The following is a 21269-nucleotide window of genomic DNA, read 5'->3' as shown; positions in this document are numbered from 1 at the left end:
GTGTTTAGAAGGTGAAAGTTCTCCTACTCATCTAAATCTTTTAAAAAAATTTAAAAAATATATTTTATTACTTCACTTCCTCATAGATTTGTAGGCAAAACATTATTTCAACAATTTACCCGTTAAAGTAGAAAATAACTTTTTCTTTAGGTGTGAACATTTTTTTCTTTTAAATACATTTTAAGATTAACAGCATCAACTAAAAAAAAAAAAAAAAAAGGTTGGGTGGGCATGTGTTGGGTTAGATCGGAATTATGAAGATTAAATCCAACCCACTATTGATTGTATTAAAAAAAAATCAACTAAACCCAACTGAAGAAACATGTCCAATACAACTCTTAGATTATCGGATTGGATTAGGTTGGGTCGATCAGATTGAATAAATTTGAAAATTAAAAAATCCAACATAAGGATTAAAAAAATAATTGGTACTTAAAATTAAATTAAAAAAAAATTAACTCTTCATCATAACATTAAATATTGTCCACCATACCCAACATTTATTACTAAACAACGTGAGGTAGTGTTTGAATATTGGGCCCAACTATGTTACCCACAAGTTTTAGTATCCCATTTTTTGTCTTTTTGAGACCACCGTTAGAATTAGTATAATGACTTAGATGTGTTTATTAGGTTATTAACGTTAAAGTCTCTATTGTTTATGTAAAATAAGGGTAATCTTTAAGGACCTCCCCTGAGGTTTGCCGTATTAACGGTCAACTTAACTAGTAAGTAGTAACTAACAGTAGGGGAGGTGTTTGTAATTCAATCAATATATTCTATCTAAATGTTAATAAGGCAAACCTCAGGGGCGGTCCTTTAAAATTATCCATTAGTATAATGGCTTAGATGTGTTTATTAGGTTATTAACATTAAAGTCTCTATTGTTTATGTAAAATAAGAAAAATCAAAAGTTTTAAAATTTTGGCATAAAAGTCCATAATATTTTTTTAACACTATTGAACTAGATTTCCAATTAAATGATTTATTCTTACATATATTAATATATAATTAAATTAATACATTTTATTTCTTAATTAATAAATTTACTAATTTAATATATAGTTAGACTATTTATATTATTTGCTAACCATAATTGATGATAAATATAAATATTGTTTTTTTAATTTAACATAACAGCAACTAATTTCTTCTCACACATGTGAGCAGTGTTCAAACCTTATGTCTTTTTTTTTGACACAAGAGATTTTACTATTTCAAGTAGATGTATTGTTCAAAATATGAGTGAGCAAAACTAAGTGAGCAAATTTATTAAAACTAAGTAACAGAACAAGAACAATGAACAGAAGAAACAGTAGCAAAGAGTTGTTGAGATTAAAAGATAAGAAAAATAAGTGAATGAATGCAAAGAGTTGATGGCTAAAGTATAGAGAACGTGATTTCGATTACCCAACCAACAATGTTTAAAAATGATTTGATGGTAAAATAAAATAATCAAGGCCAACTAATAATGCAATGACAGATCTGGTTTCGATCTTTGTAATTTAATTGTCTTATTGTGTATTAGTACGAGGTGAAGTGGTAAGCGACTCTTTTGTCTGAGTCAATCAAATATATTAAGACCACCTTGTATTTACCATCTTGCATTTCCTTCGCGTCTTTCACCATGCAACCAATTTTTAGTTCGTGTGGAGCTAAACAAATTTTGTCTGACTCCAAATATAAGGAAATTTTTTTTCCCGCTCCTGTAAGGGCCTCGCTGAAGGGTTTTCACTTTTCAAGTATCTTTATTTGATTAACAACCTAAGTTCAAATTTCGGGGATGTAGGATTTCAAATACTAAGGAGTTAGGGAAATAAAAAAACCATTTGGAAAAGAAGGGAACTGTTTTTAACTGAGTATGTGCAGCTAATGAACAAGAGACTTATTTTCTGGCAAAATAAATTAACAATGAAACCTTAATGTGTAAAACTCTTTCTTCCCTTTTAATAATAAAGAGATAATCTCTAGTGAACAAAGCTCGAGTCTCCAGTTATCCCGTGTATTATATTTGAGCCCACTGTAGCCTATGGTGGTGTGTTATTAACCTTTTGGCTCTTTTAATGCACATTGCTAATTTCAAAAAATAAAAATAAAAATAAAAGTACATAACAATAATGCTGAATTGATTAATGACAAATCTTGGATATATGAGGTGAAATGAACTAACTGACTCATTAGCCTCTGTATCGTTAACAGACACAAATATTAGCTACTTGCGCCAGCGTGAACGATTAAATATTCCGAAAGATTCTTGCAAATGGTTATTTTCTAAGGCCAATGTAATGACAGATCTGGTTTTGATCTTTGTTAATTCAAGACTTAAAGTCCCATGACCAGTACGAGGTGCCTGACTCCTTTTCTGAGTCAGACAAATTACTAAAGCAGAACCTAGACAAATTACGCGGGAGAAATTTAAATATTTAGAAAGATTTGGCTAAAGTGAATGTGCAGAGTAATATAAAAGCTGGTAAAATTAGGAATGGCAATGGGACCATTCGGTTCGGAATTGGCAAATCCCACTTCAGTCCTGATCATGTTAAAGGGGCACGTTGCCGTCCCCAATCTCGTACCATTTTTCTAACGGGGATAAAAATGTTTCCCAAATCCTGACCGATCAAAAATTGATCCCGTTTTAAAAGCCAAATTGTCCTCAATTTTTTGAGGAAATTCTAATACAACAAGCCAGATTGTGTATACCTACTATGGCGCAGGCAGTGGCTTGGCTTTGAGCAGCAGCGTGGTAGCATGAGGGTGGTGGCCGCACGAGTTCATGGGCAGGTTGTGCGGGACTAATATCACATGAAAAGGGGTGGATAATTATCGCCGATTGCTCAATTACTCATGCTAAGGCCTGCTGGCACTTGGGGGACGTCAGTGTAGTTAGAAAGGTTCAAACCACAAAACCTCTTGTACCACCTAGAAGGTTTTACCCAATGAGCCATCTAGCATCCACAAAAAAGTTACAGATTATAACATGAAAGAAATGAATTTACTAACCAGGCCTATAGACAATGAAATGTCAGAGACTGATCTCTCATAAAATTAGGCCGAGAAGAGCTCTGATCCCCTCATTAGGAGTGAGGCTAAACTGCTACACTTGGGGCAGGGAACTTTCTGCCAGAGAATTTACGCAGTTCACTAACTGAAGTTTGTAGTCAACAATGGTAACTTGTCATGTATTTCCCAATCCCTCAGCAAGTATGTCACTAACACTGTCTGGGAAGGAAGAACTGTCAAAAGCAAATCTTCGACTATCTATTTCTTCTCCAACTGAAGACCCAACCAATAAGCCGTGAGTTGTTGCATCTGGTACCCAACCTTTTCCCAACATCAGGTCCAATAAATAAGAAGCCTGACTTGTCAGACCCTCTTTCCAGAGGCCATTGATCAGTATGTTGTACATTGATGAATCCAAAACTTCAGAGTCAGATACAAGCTTATTAATCCCAGATGAAACCAGGTGTAACTGAGAGCCGTCAGCCAAGCCATGCAGCAAACTAAGCATGGTTTCTCGGTCAGGCACCAAACCTGCTTTTACCATCACGTTGAAAAACAAAGCACAATCCTTCAATTTGTTTTGTTCACTCATGCTTTGTATGAGGATGCAATATGCTTCCACATCAAGAGCACAACCCTCCACCAGCATTTGTGCAAGCACTACCAAAAGATCTTTAGCTCTTTGTAATTTAACCAATCCAAGCATGATCTTGGTGTAAGTTGAAGTAGTATAAGAAGTACCAGAACTGTAAGCCAAAGACCGTAGCCTGATTGCTTTATCAACTTTTCTCATGACACATAAACCATATATCAGGATATTGAATGAGGAAGAAGAAAGGGAGCATCCATTCTTAGACATGCAGCAAAATACTTCAACAGCCTCCGTAATCTTTTCTACCTGGCAAAGGCCTTCCACCAGCTTTGAGTAAGATATAGAATCCAAAACCAAAGACTGGGCGGAAACTTGACGAAACACCCGTAGAGCATCCTCATAATTGCATAATTTACATTTTCCTAGAACAAAAGCCGAGTACGTGGCACAGTCAGGAACAACTGAAGACACAACCATTCTACCAAGTAGTTCATATGCTTTCCTGATCTCCTCATTCTCACAAAGCCATCTGATTGGAATATTCCAAGAATCACAATCAGCTATTTTTCTGTCGGCCATTTTCTCCAGAATACATTTAGCCAGGAAAAATTTACCAGCATTGCAGCAACATTCAAGCAAAGCATTGTGTGGAGAAGTAACATAACCACATTTGTCTTCCAGGAAATTCACAGACTCATCAAATTTTCCTACTTCACAGAGCCCTCTTACTATATCCACAAACACATCATCAGTCGGAGTTAAACCAATTACAATCATATCTTCAAGAATATCATTTGCATCATCTAATCTAAGGTTTTCACATAAGCAATTAATCAGCTCCTCATAAGTCAACTCATCCGGCATGAGATCCAAAGCTCTCATCATTTTAAACAATCGGATTGCCTCCTCTAGTTTATTTTCTCTACATAACATAGGAATTATACAGGTATAGAAACTCAACTCCAGCTGAATCCCAAGATCAAACATCTCGCCCAAAATTGAAACTGAATCATCCACTCGGCTGTTAGCAATAAGACCTTTAATTACTATCTCAAAAGTTCTACTGTTCGGACAACACCCTTTCTTATGCATTCTCCGAAACTGATCCAAAGCAGACTCAATTCTATTAGTTTCAAACAAAACTTCCAACAAATAGTTCAAAGTATCAACATTCGGCACAATTCCTGCTTTCACCATCTCCTTATAGACAAACACAAAATCCGCAAAACCTCTCTTCTCTTCCACAATAGCACCCAACACGACATTAAAAACATCAACCGAAAGCTTAAAACCACCCGAATTCATATTCACAAGAACCCTCATTGCTCCATTTACCCTATAATGATTAACAAATGAAAAAACTAATGAAATAAGAGCTTCTCTCACATTTGGATACCTTTCTTTTACCATATTTTGACAAAGCCCCTCCATTTCTTCAACATTTCCAGCCAAACCCAGCTTCAAAATCATCTTACAATACGTATCAGCAGTGTGTTGAAACCTTTTCTGGATTGATACCCATTTGAAAATCTTAAAAGCAGAGCTTAAATCATTAGTGTTATCCAAAACCCGGATTAATTGATCCGGGGAAAGGTTATGTCTTAAAGACTGAATCTTTGCTTTATAATCAGTGGTTTGGTGTGACTTTATCATATCAGTTTCAGAGCTAAGTGGGATCGTATTGGCACATGAAAGTGAAGAAATGCATGAAGTTAAATTCACCCACTTGATGATTTTGTTTGAAATCGTTAAAGATGAAAGCTTTATGGCCATTGAATGAATTCATGAATAATTAAGAGAACTTTACATGACACAAAAACAGTAAAAAGGACGATAATTTATTAATCACTGACCTGAAAATTCAGTAGATAGCTGAAAGTGTAATGAAGCAAATTCTCCGTGTGAAATTTGTTGCCGAACTGAATTGCCGTTTTATTTTGTTGCTGGTGCGTTTTTTTGGGTATCGGGGCTGGGCTTCTGCCTATAGCTCAGTCAAACTAGGCCGATCCGGCCTCGGCCAGGCCCAACCTCAGGCAATTTCTTTGGGAAATACTATTTTCATCAAATGGAATTTCCTTTATGCGAATACTCCCCCCCCCCCCCCCCCCACTAGCAGTTAGTTGTAGGGCTGGTAAAATTTGACATGCTGTATTATCCCGACATAAATAAGACACAAATAAATGAGTTTAGGTGATTAAATGTGGTATAATTACTAAACAGGCCATATTCATGTTATCTCGATTAATAATCTAGTTGAGTTAGGGTTTAGAGTCTCTAATACGATAACATGTTCATGACATGATTATTCTATTAAAGTCTCTACTACGATATGTGTCACATATTTTGAAAATCTTCTTTTTATTTAATACAAGTAGATTAGAGTTTCCAAAATTTTTAGAAGATCTAATCAAAACATGTTGAGAACTAATGTGGTTTTTTTATTAAAAATAAATCAATTGTGTTAAATAAGTGACTTTAATTTGTGAATTTTAATCTGCACGGTAACTAAGCTTAATGTTACAGTATGATTCAACGGACATGAATCTCATAGAATATTGATAATACCATGGTGAAGTATTAGGTGCAATTCTTTTGAATGGAGGTTCGTACTTATAAGAACATTTTATACGTGGAACTATCATAATGTTTATGTTTTGGGTTATGAAAAGGCAGATGTGAATGAAATGATTTTGATTATATGTATTTGAAAGGATCATGTAATCAAATTTTTGTGGATGTCAATTGATTTTAGGGTGATGATCAGGGTCGGTTTCGGTCGAATTCTCCTCACGTAGGTGAAAAGAAGATTTATCTTCCATTTTTTTATTTCTCGTTATGCTTGTGAAAAAGAAAAAAGAAAACGTATTTAAATATAAAGGATTGAGAATTAATGAGTTTGAAAAGATAGTATCACCTCAAAAATGAATTATATTCAAGGAGATTTGGAGGCTTAATCCACAATTTTATATTTTGGTTTTTTTTTTTTTCAATTAGAAACACAGGATCAATAAAGTCGTGAAAGCATTTTCAAGATGTTAGTTTTGAACCATATACGGAGAGAATTTAACAATTAAATGAGCAACGAAAACGAAATGTGCTTGAGATAAATTTAAAAAAAAAAAAAGTCAATAACAATAATAAACAACAACAATTTTAGCAGGAGAATCACATTCCATAAATTAATTATGACATAATAATAAGAAATGTAACATTGTGAAATCACAAGGGGGCCTTGGACAACATTAATTATTGCTCATTCGCCCAGCCATAGATGCCCTTCCCCCCATAGTGAAGTACTACATTTCAAAGAATTATAAATTACATCAAAAACTAAAAAAAAAAACATTTATTAAAACCTAATTAATCTTCATCCTTAGAGATGTGATTAGATTAGGTGTAGATAGATGCCCTCAATTGCATTGGCGCTCTTGGCTTCCTTGATCCCAAAAATCAATATATTGGCACGTCACATTCCCGCACGAGCTCTTTTTCATAAGCATCGCAATAGTTGTAAATCATGTGCTCTGTTTCAACCATTTCAATGTAGTCCTTATCCTCCTGTGTAAGAGGATGATCCTCCCCTTGCTCGTACTCAGTTATATTGAGATTCCTGTAGTGGGCTACGTAAGGTGCATATTGCCAGTTAATCTTGACGGAGCCACCCTTCGTTGCCCAGTCATCGCCATTCCAAATGCTGGCATATACCCTCATTGGTTGCTTTGTTGGATATGGGAGGTTTAGGTCCTTCTCGTGGTTGTTGTGCACTCTTATGGGCTTGTCATCGACCATGAACACAATCCGCTTAGGAGTCCACACGACCGAGTAAAGGTGATACTCTTCCGAGGGATCGTACCAAAGGTTGTAGGTTTTCTCCTTCCGGCCTTCGCCTTGGGAGTAAATGTTGGTGTGGAGTGTGATTGGTTCTCCGGTAACATTTCCCAAGAACTCAAAATCTATCTCGTCGTGTTTTGTCCCGAGAGACGATAAGTAAAATGTTGTCACAACACCGGCGGAATAGCCTGGGCTTAACTTTAGCTCCACGTCGAATCTCGAGAATAGGTACTCTTCCTTGGTTTGGAAGCCTGAGCCTGAGTCTTTGTCGAGGGAAAGGGATAGGGATGCGCCATCCTCGGAGACTTTAACGTGTTCTTTTCCCCATTCATCAATGTCGACGTCTTTCACTAAATCAGTAGCAATTGAGACTGCCACCAAACAATTACAAATGAACAATAATGCAGCGGCAACCCTAAGAGAAGACGACAACGACATTTTTTTTTTTGTTTATTTATTTGTTTATTGATTGATTGATATTTTTTTGAGCAACGATGCTATGTATTTATAGGACACTTCCACCTCACATTTTTACAAATATTGCGGGAATTTGTTTTGATACTTTGGCTTGCAACCAATCCTGAAAATAAGGTTATTAAAAATAGCTTTGAGTTGGAATAATTTCAATTTATTTTTAATTGAATTTTGTTCAGAAAACTAGATTTACTATTTTTAATTTTAAGGTTATTTTGATAGTTTGACTAGTTATTTGCCCCATTTTCTTGAAAATGGTATATCGTGAGGTGAGATTTATTATGAGTTTCGTGACTATGTGAATAATAAAATTAATTGAAGTTTCATATCACTTAGATTAATTATGACAGTTTATGAATTTGGTTTTGTAATCCATTCAGAATTATGAGTTGTGCTATTGGCACTCAGTTTCGTATCTTATAATTATAAATCTCATCTCCAAGGACACCACTAAAATATGCCATCAATAAATTCTAATAAACCCCATTTTAGTTGAAAAAAAAAAACCCTCATCACTTTAAGTTACCAGTTAGCCATTAATGATTAATTTCAGAGTGTAAGGGCTTGTTTACTAACCGTCTGAATTCTAAAATTTTATTAATATTAGATATTTTCTATAAAAAATTTTGTAACGTAAGCCTAATTTTTAGACATTTAATCTTAACAAAAAAATAAACTTTTTTGACTTTATTTAAATGATAAAACCTAATTATAAAATTAACTTTTCAATTTTCATAAGTAAATATTTTATTCCAAAACTATCTCTATTAAATATATTTGTTTTCTAAATTATAAAATCTAATTTTTTATTTATAAGGATATAAATGTCAAATAACTATGTTTAAAATGCTTTTTTATTTATAAAAATAAAAACATATATCGCTTATATTTAGATATCAAACATGAAAAATCAACATGTCATTCAGACTTAAGAAAAATTTAGATCTATTCAAATTTCATATTTAAAAAAAAATCATATCTAAAACGCTTGTAGAACCATCACAATAATATTTATATCTGACATTTTTCTATGAATTGTAGATATTAATCAATTTTTTTTTTCAAAACCAGATTCCGGCTAACATTAAGAAAAATGATGAAATTAATTTTTTTCTGCGATGGATCCTCTTGGTTCTATGATTTTTTTCACTATGATTCCAAGAGATTAATATATATTTGTCAAATAAATAAAAAACAAACAAAAATTTTAAGTTGTACAAGTAAATAAACAAGGGCTTAAAATGCAATAGAGTGTAAGAGAGGACGCGAGAGAAGATCATTTGTCGTTTGGTAATTCCGATGAAATAATTGTAATTTAGAATAAATAATTTAGGGGGTTAATTAAGATTGCAAATGCCAAATGGGGTGCCAGTAGGTAGTAGCTCTACTCTAGAATTCAACCATTACTTCGACCGTAAAAGCCCAACCAAAGCAATAGGGGGACTCCCTAGACTTAAAATCCGACTTAAATTAATAACTTAAACTTCATTTGTTCGATCTATTGAATTAAATGGTGTGAATTTTCAAGTTAAAAGTTAGCTCTTATGTCTTCATCCTCTAACTTACAAAATTTTAATCAGGTGGGTTTCAATTAGTGTTCTTTGTTTGGATATCTGAGTTTAAATTTTAAAGAAGATAGAGAAACACATTAATGTACTCTTTATTATCCACCTTCCACATTTTCAAAAAGAATAAAACAATAATTCCTCATCCATATGTCATTGAATTAGATTATCAATAAATGAAAAATTAAAATTTAAAGTTAAATGAACTTAACCCATTACGTAAGGTTGTGATTCCCTTAATATTCAATTCAGTGGCATGAATTTACCAGCTTATCCTTCTCGTCATTTTTCCATGTAATTTTGTCATAGTAATTAGCAAAAAGGCATGAGTAAGGGATGGTAAAATCTGGATCCAAATCCGAATTGATATTCTTGCATCCGGATGCGGGTAAAATCCGCACGGATTGCGGGCAGACATTTCGGATCCGCAAAAATTAAAATTCAACAGTTTACCTAATAATATTAAATAAAATCCAATCATAATTCTACAATCAACAATTTAATACCAAGAATAACATACAACACCATAAAGTCACAAATAAAAATACAACAATACAAATCAAACATCAAGAATAACATAAATTCAAGTCTAGCATCACCACAAATTCACAAATAAAATTATAAAAAGACCACAAATCCACATAAAATAATGTGGATCCCAATATATTTCTTAATTTAATTTAATTTAACTTCTATATTTTTTAATTAATCCAATTATGTTTTTTCATTTAACTTATATAACTTTTATTTAATTTTAACTTAATAAATAATTTAATTACAAAATAAAGTAGATCCCAATAATTTCTTAATTTAATTTAACTTCTATATTTTTTAATTAATCCTATTATGTTTTTTTATTTAACTTATATATTTTCATTTAATTTTAATGTAATAAATAATTAAATTAAAAAATAATGCGAATCCTAATATATTTTTTAATTTAATTTAACTTCTATATTTTTTTTCATTTTACTTATATATTTTTTCATTTAATTTTAATTTAATAAATAATTTAATTAAAAAATAATACAAATCCAAATATCCAATTTTCTAGATGCATTTACATTCAGATTTGCACGAATCCTTATTTTTTAAGATCCATATCTTCCGGATCCGGTTAGTTTTGCCATCCCCAGACATGACTCCTCCTTCTTTTTTAAAAAAATTAATTAAAATGTACAATATACAGACGTAGGTTTATTGTACTTTCAAAATATAACGATTATTTCCATAAATGTTTTTTTTAAACATTGTTATTCCAATCAAAAGTCTACAAATATTTGTAATTCTCGAACTTGAACCTTAAAATTGAGGGTGCAAATCTGTCGTTGATGGGCTACATTGTCTTCTCAACCTTATGTTTTGTAAATTGACTTGAAAAAGAAATTCATAAGCTACAGGTTTGATGTAATTAATGGCTCAAATAAAGGTCTTGTTTGAGAATAGTCGTCGAAACACATTAATCAAAATAAAATATTAAAATACATAAAAAAAATTTTAAAAAAAATGAAGATAATTTCTTATAAATTATGAGTGTTATGATAACTACTAAATAAGAAAAAGGTTAATGACTCACAATTTAAGTGCATAAATTTATTATTTAGATAGAAACTGATAAAAGTTAACAACTAATCATCACATCACTCTCTACAATAAACCATGTCAATTAGAATACGACCTTCATATCCAAAATTCATAATCCTATCATTATTTTTTTTCATTTTATCAAAAGAACTCTTACGTGGCAGAAACTCATTTGCCTCCTCCAAAATTTTGAATTGCCGCGCTCAAACTCGAAGTCAAACGATGGACGAATCTAATTTTACCAAAACCAAAGGTTCGGATTCTGTCATTTTCTAAGCCCGAGGTTTGGACCGAGCTTCGGGTTCCCCACTGACGCATAAACATTGAACTCCCGAACCTAACACTTTCTCTCTCCTCTGTCTGTCTCTCAAACGCAACAACTCATCCCATATAAGACAAAAAACAATGGTCTCAAAATTCCCAAAAAATCCCTAAAAAATTCCACCAGTGCTTACTTCTTACCATTTTCGTTCAAAATTTTTCCTTTTCATGGCCCTCTGATTCCATCAGCCCATCAGATTACAGCCGTCAGATCACTTTGCCTGCTCATTGCCAAGGTGGCGATGTTACAGTCATTTTTGGTCACATGCAACTGCAGGCAGCTGGTCAAGTAATGGTTTGGTTTTCTTGCTGTTGAATGATTTTGATTCGAGCTTATTTTCTCGAGAAAATTAAAGAGGTAAGTGGGTTTGCTTCAAACAACTCAAATTACTTCAAAAGTTTGAATTTTTTTTTTAGTTCTGTTGATCTTCTCATTCTTTTTTTTTTTTTTTTTTATTCTCTCTCCATGAGGAGTCTTCACATATATTTATTAGCTGAAATGGACAGACCCTTTACGTGTTGTTTTAATTCTCTCTCTCTTCATAATAATCTAGTTTGGTCCAGTATGGTCTATTTTCTGCCATAAAAAATATTTTTTTGTTTTTATTTTTTGAAATAATTTTATTTATTTTACACGAACCAGATTTTCCCAAACAAATGATTGATTATATGTGTAAGTTATGTTAATTTGACGTAGTTTTTGAACTTTCAAGTTGAAATTTTGCATCCCCTTTTAGTATTTTTAAAGTTATTATTATTTTTTTTATTTTTTGGGGTTTATTGGGAGATGGTTTAAATTTAATGCACAACTACCCTTCTTCACATGCAGATATGGAGAAGATAATAGCTTTCTCTCTAAGGGCTGTGAATCACTGATCACTCGATTTCAAGGCTTTGATTCAGTGTGTGGACACTTGGTCTTTAGATCTTTCAACGGCTACCGTTGGATCAAAAGTTTTGATTTTTTATGTCAGCTTCTGGCCATAGATCATCCATGTCAACATCTTCCTCCTCCTCATCATCTTCAGTTCCTGCTAGAGAGATTGATCCTTTGTTGAAGGATTTGAACGAGAAGAAGCAAAGTTTTAGAAAAAATGTTGTGTCTTTAGCAGCAGAGTTAAAGGAAGTAAGGACCCGTTTGGCTTCGCAAGAACAGTGTTTTGTTAAAGAAACCCTAACAAGACAGGTACTTGAATCTTGATTTTGAGTTTTGTTTTTGTGTAGTTTTGATGATTAATTCGTATGTTGTTTTTTATTTTTTTTTGGTTCAAATCTTGGCTTCAATCATTTTGTCTTTTGGGAAGCTGAAAGCCTTTCTGTGCGTGGGGTCATGTGGTGGGTTTGTTTGTTAATATTATTATATTGAGTTTGGTTTTTGCTTTTCACAGGAAGCAGAGATGAAGGCAAAGAACATGGAGGATGAGATTTGCAAATTGCAGAAGACATTAGAGGAGAGAAATGGTCGGCTACAGGCTTCAGCTTGTACAGCTGAGAAGGTGATTAATTTTTTTTAAAAAAAATTTTTCTTGTTTTAGCTGCTATCTGATGTTTTGCTTTTGATTTATGATTTCAATGAAATTAGGGCACATGATTTACTTAAAACAAGTTTATTTTCTTGATCTTGGATTATGGTAGGTTTTTTTTTTTTTTTGGATTGCTGCTTGAAGCTATGGTATAATCCATGAATCTTGTCCTCATCTTTTTAAGATGCCTTTTGGAATTTTCTTTTGTTATTTTGGATGGGGAGCCCAGTGAGGGAAAGGTGACCATGTGTTTCTGATATTATGTTATTGTCTTACCTTTATTTGTGCCTTGACTGATTCCATAAATTTGTCTTTTTAGCTTGGAGATTAAGTTCATAAATTGAGCCAGTTTTAGGCATAAAATAGCTTCTATTTTCCTAGATTGAATTTATATGGTAGATGCACAATTTTCCTGGTCTTATGATTGGGTATCTTTTTCTTTATTCTTTCTCTTCTGTTTCTCATGCTTCGTGTAATGCATTGATACCATTTCCTTCAAGATGGTACATAATGAATGGAGCGTGATAAAGATGGTAGGGAGTTCTGCCTGCTATTTTAATTTCCCATACTTAGGCTGTCATTTTCATAACCTTCATGGCCACTCATTAGCTCGTTTAATGCTGCATCCACTACAAATTGTGGTTTTCAGTGAGATTATAAATTATTTTATACAAGTGATAAGATTCCCTCATTTCTCTTGCTTGGCAACTTTAGTCTGGTTACTAGCATGAACTCTTGTAATCATAAATTATTAGAACATCCAAAAATTCTAGTCAATTTCTTATTGATGATAAAAAAAAAAAAAGATTAGTTAAACTTTACTTTTGTGTCTTGTCCGAGAGTGTGTGTGTGTATTGGAGGTCATAATCAGTACCAGAACAACCTCTCACATCTTTAACAAACTGTTATACTTACAGAATCCAAAGTAGGTTGTATTTTTATCATAGCACATTAAATAAGCAATATCAAATTTTATTTGCATAAATCTGTATCTTGCACACGTGGGTAAAAAGCAACCTGATTAGACATACAAAAGGAGCTTTAGCTTCTTGTTCACCTTTTAGTTATCAATTATTAGAAGTTTATTACATATTTATTTTTTTGTTTTTGGTGGAAATCATAGATCCATAATTGCAATAGCTAATACTTCTCAATTTTCCATGGGATTTGAACAAGTTATCCATATGCTCATATTATGTTGCCAATGCTCTGATGATTTAAGTGCATCTTGGGACATTGACTCACTCTATGGATTTGTAAGGTTTAAGTTATAATTAGCTATTAGTCTCTTAAACATTCCCATCTCCACTCAACCCATCCCACCAAAAATAAAAGAAACAAAGACCCAAAAAAAAAAGATCATAATTAACTTAACTAGGCTGTATTTAGTAGAATCAGGGGGGAAAAGATTGCCAATTGTTTTTGTTAATATGGTTATGTGGTATAATTGAGGATATCCAAGGGCCATATTCCTTGTGTCACTACTTGATTTGTTTTTGGTTTGCAGTATGATCATTTTTTATTGCGCATTTTTCATATATGTTAGTTATTTCAAACTGTACTATTGTGCTGTACCTTTGGTGAGTCTGATCTTAATTTTTGGGGAAGCAGTACCTGATGCAGCTGGATGGACTTAGATCACAGCTTGCTGCCACTAAAGCAACTGCAGATGCAAGTGCTGCATCAGCTCAATCAGCACAGCTTCAGTGCTTAGCATTGGTGAAAGAATTAGATGAGAAGAATAGTTCATTAAAGGAGCACGAGGATCGTGTAACTAGATTAGGACAGCAGTTAGATAATTTGCAAAAGGATCTTCAAGCAAGAGAATCTTCCCAGAAGCAATTGAAAGATGAAGTTTTCAGAATCGAGCAAGATATCATGCAAACCATTGCCAAAGCTGGAGTAAACAAGGATTGTGAACTGAGGAAATTGTTGGATGAGGTTTCTCCAAAGAATTTCGAGAGAATTAATAAACTTCTGGTTGTTAAGGATGAAGAAATACACAAGCTGAAAGATGAAATAAAGATTATGTCTGCCCACTGGAAGCTAAAAACTAAAGAATTGGAATCACAGGTACTTCATGTTCTGTTAATTATTGCCTTTTTGAGAATAGTATCATTTCATTTTTTCATTTTTGTCACTATCTGTGACTCATCCAATTATAATCTTACAATTGTTTTCTGTAACAGTTAGAGAAGCAACTGCGAGCAGATCAGGAACTAAAGAAGAGGGTGTTGAAGTTGGAATTCTGCCTCCAGGAAGCACGTGCTCAAACAAGAAAGCTTCAAAGGGTAATGTTAATATCTTTAAATATTTCATATCACAGTGGGATGATTCCATAGTTTGCAGTGAATAAGATTTCTTTTAGTGCAGTTTATTCAAAAATTATTGCTTTTCCTAAAGCTGGATGGACCACATTTATAAATAATATAGTAAGTGGTCCATTTCATTTCACTGAACTGTGCATGCACGCATCAACTGATTAGTGGTCCACCCACTAATACCTTGTGGTGGCCCCTAGACTTGGTGCAAGTTCCCATGGTCTTATTCTACAAACTCCTTTCTTTTCCTAATAGGCAAGAACACGTAGTATCTCATCAGCCCGAGTAACTTGCTTGAGCTTGGAAGAAGATTTCCACTCATCCATTTTCGGGACCTTACACCAATTTCGTCATTCCACCGTTCTTACTGTTACCAAATTCAACATTTATTACATGTTTCTGTTATGTTTAATTGATGTTATATGTCACACAACAGATGGGAGAACGAAGGGACAAAGCTATTAAAGAACTCAGAGATCAATTAGCCGCAAAGCAACAAGACGCACATGTGGGTACCGAAAAACAGAATTTCTGGGAGACCTCAGGTTTCAAGATTGTAGTTTCCATGTCAATGCTGATCTTGGTGGTATTCTCCAAGCGTTGAAGCATCATTATGTTATATAGTTACCCCTGTGAATAAGGAATGTAGTAACTTAAATGTGGAGAGGTTAGAGAAAAGCTGTAGGGCCATTTTGCTTGTAGAAAATGCTATAGCTGTAGTGTATCTGTTTTTGTGCTTTTTGACAATGGAGAATATATTTTTCTTAATTCTCTTACATTTAGAACGACGCTGCAACAGCTTATATATGATATGCTTGTTTATGCCTCATGGCTTTGAGGCTACTATATTTTAGAAAAGATCTGGGATCTATCAGATTAAGACTTTATCTGAAAATTGGGGAAAAAAATATCTTCAATAATTTGGGAACCTTTTTTTCTTTTAAAAAAAAAAAAACTTCACCTAAATCCGTGTTTTCTCTACTTCACAGTTCACAATTTACACACATTAAAAAATTAGGCACACTGTACAGTCAAGACCGAAGCACAATCAATTTTATGAAAAAAAAAAAAAATGTGCAAGCTTTGTGAAAGATATCCTAGCCCTTGATCTTGATCTTTGTTTTGAGAGACTATTCTTTTTTGTTTACTATCACAGCCATCATTATTCATATTCTATCAAAATTATCCAAGCATCCAAAACAAACTTACCAACCTGCTATATAATAAGAAGAAATTCTCAGGTTTATTTACTGACAGATGGCCGACAACCTAGGAATATTCTAGAGTCTACAGATACCCTTGATATATTATCCAAGGAATTTTCTAGAAAGCTACAAATTACAAAATTGCTTCATCTTTGGCGGATGATGACATGCTTATTCATGTTTCATAATTTCTAGAATGAGTACTAAACCTCCAGGGAAAATGTCTTGAATGCACTCTCGAAGTTAGAACTTCTTTTAGGAGAAAATACCGGTCAATAATAACCGAATAAAAACATTAGAAGAGGCTGGCAATTTCTACAGGAGAATCTTTAAATAAAATTTACCCTTCTGGAAAAGGAAAAGTCACCTTGGGTAAATTATGAGCCACCACGTTACATGATCTAGGTGCATGTTTAAGGATCATGTAAGCTCTATTAACCATAAGTCCCTTGATCTCGTATGCTAGCCAATCAATCTCTTTCTTGCTAGACAAACTCTCATCAATTGGACTAACAACATTTACTGAATCGAGTTTCATAATTAAGACAGTTAGACCCAAGTCAATTGCTAGCTCAACCCCTTTAAAATTGTATTAGTTTCTACGTAAACATAGAGTATTCTTGAAGAATTTTGACATAAAAAATATGAAAAAAAATATGAAGTTTGTGGATTTCAAGCCTATAATATTATGGTATGTACAATAGCATATTTATATGCCCAAACTTTATTATCTTGTTATTTTACTATAATCATAAATAATTAATTATAAATTTAATTGTAATTAATAGTTGTAGTTGTAATTGAAATTGTTATTATAATTATTATTAAAAATGAGTAACCAATAACCAATCTATTGGATGATAAATAGGTAATTTTAATAATTACAAATTTCATCATATAATAGATGAGTAACTAATAGTAGTTGGGTCTCAAATTCATATTCAAATGTCGTAATCACTACTATTTTTGTGTGTTCATATATATATATATATATATATATATATATATATTACAATTACTTGATTACTAACAATTCTTACTTTTATTAAAGACATTTGTAATTCAGTTTCTAGATGACGAGTCATTTATCAAGCAAGAATAATATCACATCGTCAATAGATTTACAAACTTATGACTTGTTGAGGGTAAAAATATAAACGACACGTCATCTAGAGTAAGCGTGGCACATACTATTTATAAATGTCGTGAATTTCAAGGATGACATTTTGTCTTTACGATTAATTTGTTAATGACATGTCATCTAGAAAATGATAAACAACTCATTTAAAAGTTGTGCACCTATTAAAGTATTTTTAATATTTTATTTTTATTACTATTATTATTAGTAATAATAGTATTGTACTAGTTGTTGCTATTATTATTTTTGTTGTTGTTGTTGTTGTTGTTATAGATAATGATAATGCTACAACAATAATTAACCAAAGATATTTTGGCACTAGTAATAGTCTATTCTGATTTCTGGAAAAAAAATAATAAATGCACAAATGGAAATACAACATAGTCCAATTCTGATCTCTACAAGTCAACAACTTATTTGTGTTAGATTAATTTTAACTAATCTAATATTTGGACCACACATGAAACAAATAAAATGTGTGAGCGATTATTTAATTAGCCAATAATTAAGTGATCTATGTAATGTTAATTAAATGGCTAAGGGTATAATTGTTGTGGGTTAAATACATAGATACTAGAGTTTTAATTATTACTTCTATGAGGGGTAGAAGTGATAGTTAACACAAAATAACTGCTAGATGGTTTTAATTAAACCCATTCATTAGTTTTCTTATATACAATGGTTATGGTCCCCATCCTATCTCAGTCTTCTTTTATTCTCAAAATCTTCTCAGTGAGATTTCTTTAACAAATGATAGAAATTAGTTTGGAAGTCCATCATCAAGAATCAAGAATCTTTACACAACAACAATGGATTCAGGTACGCTTCCAAAATTATAGTACTCAATAATTTTAATTTGGATTCTTATGAAGATTTAGAGAATAACAATTTGAATTATGATTCTACCCCACTTCAATTCCAACCTATTTAGATTCTATTCCAATTCTGATTTCTGCAACTTAAGTTAACAATGTATTCTGATTATGATTTTGGTCCATTTCAATTCCAATCTTTTTAAATTCTACCCAATTCTGATTACTAATTGATAAACACATTGTTAAAATATTGAAAGTAATGTTCTTGAAATATAGAGGACTTCTCATCTCTGAAGTAAAATTTTACATTTTTTTGATAATGTTGACTATTAAATGCTAGTTAGGCGTGGCAACAGGTTGGTTCGGTTCGATACTGAATTTTAAAGAAACGATAAGAATAGCACCAAGAATAAAATCGAACTTGAATCAAAATTTTCGGTCAGTTCCTTCAAATATTTATATATTTTTTTTCAATTTTCTTATAAAATTTAACTTATTTATTTATTTATTTATTTCTTATGTTCTCTTAAGTCATGCTACCTAGCACTATTATAATTGTAAGGAAAAAAAAGTCAAACCGAAACCTGAAAATCCAACCAAACCAACTTTTTCGAAACAAATTTCGATTCTACCTAATCGTAAGGCTAATCATATCTTTCTTCTGTATAATATTTGGCTTTCAAAAAGATTTCATACTTTTTTTTTCATTTCGTGCCGAAAACTATCCCTAGTTAATTGATAAGCATTTTTTTAATAATAATATTCAGAAAGAATATGTCTCGTGAATTAATTCTCTTAAATACGGAGTATTCTTGAAGAATTCTATATACAACAAATATAATAAAAAAAAGTTTGTGGATTTCAAGTCTACAAAATTATAGTAAAATGATGTATTTATGTGGACGAAGTTTATTATCTTGTCATTTTACTATAATCATAATTATAATTTAATTGTAATTAATAGTTGCAATTATAATTGGAATTGTTATTATAATTAATATTAAAATTAGATAACCCATCTATTGGATGATAAATAAGTAATTTTAATAATTATAAAATTAATCTTCTAATTGATGAGTTACCTATAATGGTTATGGTTGGGTTTCAAATTAGAACTTCAATGTTGTGATCACACTTATTTTTGTCTTTTTTTTTTGGTACAATTATAAATGTAATGATCATTATTCCATGTCCCTGTTAAAAAAAATCTTTGATTTTTATTAAAATTATTTGGAATTCAACTTTTTAGATGATACGTTGTTTATTAACTAAGGGGCCATTTTTTTTTGACTTAATGACTTAATTGACTTAATTTAATTAGATAAATCATTAAGTCTGTTTGTTTTTTTTTTCAACTTAATGAAAATTTTCGGCCATTAAGTCATTAAGTTATTAAACTAAATTTTTTAGCTTTCTATTTAATCTAAAAAGTCTGAATAATATTGTTAAAAGATATTCTCCAAAATATCCTTATCTAATTAATTAATTTTTTACCCTTACGTGAATTAAATTTAATAATTAGCATTATTACCAATCTCCATATAACTTGTGATAATATATAGTGGTAGACTATAATTATTTTTATCTTTTTTTATTTTCTTCACATTAGCATTATTTATCTTCATAATGTTTTGTGAATATTTTTCATATAAAAACATCATAAACTATAATGAAATTGATTAACATTTATAATATAAAATATTAAAGAGTTGTATTCAATTGAATATGATTTATATTATGATAATTTATTATCTTATTTATATTCTTTTAGATGTTTATTATTTGCTAACATTTATAATTTGTAAGGGTATAAATGTAAAAATATTAGTTTTCAGATTTTTTAAGCTAAAAAAAACAACGTAATATTTATTTTTAGCGATTCAGACAAAAAAAAAAAGTAAACATATCATTCAGATTCAAACATTCAGCTCTATTCAGAATTCAGACTAATTCAGGTCTATTCAGATTTCAGACTAATTCAGGTTTATTCAGATTTCAGACAAACACTATCTAAGAAAAAAGGCGTCAAGTCAAGATAAATTTATATATTATACAATCTGTTGTTACTAATCATAATATAAGCAATATGTGATCTAGAGTATGCACTAGTGCATATTATTTATGAATGTCAGTCGAATGAACGTCACAGATGACATGTCATCGGTTTGATTGTTTAATGAATTACATGTAATCTATAAACAAAACAATAAACTATGTGTCATCCATAACCTGTGTGCTGATTGTTGTTGTTGTTATTATTATTATTACCACCATCACCGCCAGCGCCACCGTTGCTGCTATTATTGTTATTAGTATTATACTATTATAGATTGAAGCAGAATCCTCCAGATTGGATTTACAAATGTATTGATGTACATAAGTTGTGTTAAGGGAATAGAATTACCTTGTGTAAACCTTCCATGCATAACCATTTGATCAAAACAAACGTCATGTTTTATGTAGAGAATCATCGTTTTTGAGGACTTATGTTGTAGCCTTATCTTGTATTTAGTTCTTTAGGAGTTTATTGAAAGGTAAATTATCAGTTATTCACCCAAAAATTATCATGTTATCAGAAACATACAAAAGTTTAAATTTTTTGGATTTTTCACTTATTATTTACAATGTCTATCGATTGTCTACCAATAAACGAATTGTCTTTACAAAATAACAGCTATTAATAATTTATATTTGCTTTATTTTGTCATTTTGTAAGGGTAATTATATATTTTTAGTGATGGTTGATACAAATTACATACATTGAGTATAAAATTAAACACATTTAAAATTTTATAATATTTTTAATAATGAAATAAACTAAGGATGGACCATTTATAATTTTTCTGTTGAAATAGAAGGCTCGTCCACTCAGTTGTTTTTTTTTTTTAAAAAAAAAACAA

At 31.5% G+C, this 21269-nt stretch overlaps 2 protein-coding genes and 1 pseudogene across 3 annotated transcripts; 1 reads left to right on the top strand and 2 right to left on the bottom strand.

The window, feature by feature from the left end:
- Positions 1 to 2413: 2413 nt before the first annotated feature.
- LOC18039051 (pentatricopeptide repeat-containing protein At1g63330) lies at positions 2414 to 5485 on the bottom strand. Its single transcript, XM_024181463.1, has 2 exons — positions 3001 to 5485; positions 2414 to 2919 (listed from the first exon to the last, which is right to left on the bottom strand). The coding sequence occupies exon 1, from the start codon at positions 5363 to 5365 to the stop codon at positions 3176 to 3178; it is 2190 nt and encodes a 729-aa protein (XP_024037231.1). The 5' UTR covers positions 5366 to 5485; the 3' UTR covers positions 2414 to 2919; positions 3001 to 3175.
- A 1437-nt stretch (positions 5486 to 6922) lies between these two features.
- On the bottom strand, positions 6923 to 7881 carry LOC18039441 (annotated as a pseudogene).
- Positions 7882 to 11418: 3537 nt separating this feature from the next.
- LOC18039440 (nuclear envelope-associated protein 2) lies at positions 11419 to 15987 on the top strand. 2 transcript variants are annotated; one of them, XM_006428245.2, is made up of 6 exons: positions 11419 to 11725; positions 12197 to 12553; positions 12756 to 12863; positions 14502 to 14963; positions 15080 to 15181; positions 15648 to 15987. In XM_006428245.2, the coding sequence occupies exons 2-6, from the start codon at positions 12335 to 12337 to the stop codon at positions 15813 to 15815; spliced, it is 1059 nt and encodes a 352-aa protein (XP_006428308.1). In that variant the 5' UTR covers positions 11419 to 11725; positions 12197 to 12334; the 3' UTR covers positions 15816 to 15987. The 2 variants fall into 2 exon arrangements, with proteins under 2 accessions (XP_006428308.1, XP_006428306.1); XM_006428243.2 differs by lacking the exon at positions 11419 to 11725 and adding an exon at positions 11858 to 12040.
- The last annotated feature ends 5282 nt before the right edge of the window (positions 15988 to 21269 follow it).

This window comes from Citrus clementina, unplaced genomic scaffold (assembly GCF_000493195.1).
Source record: "Citrus clementina cultivar Clemenules unplaced genomic scaffold, Citrus_clementina_v1.0 scaffold_6, whole genome shotgun sequence".
NCBI classification, from domain to species: domain Eukaryota; kingdom Viridiplantae; phylum Streptophyta; class Magnoliopsida; order Sapindales; family Rutaceae; genus Citrus; species Citrus x clementina.
The sequence above is the reverse complement of the archived record's forward strand: the minus strand, read 5'-3'. Positions and strand labels throughout refer to the sequence as shown.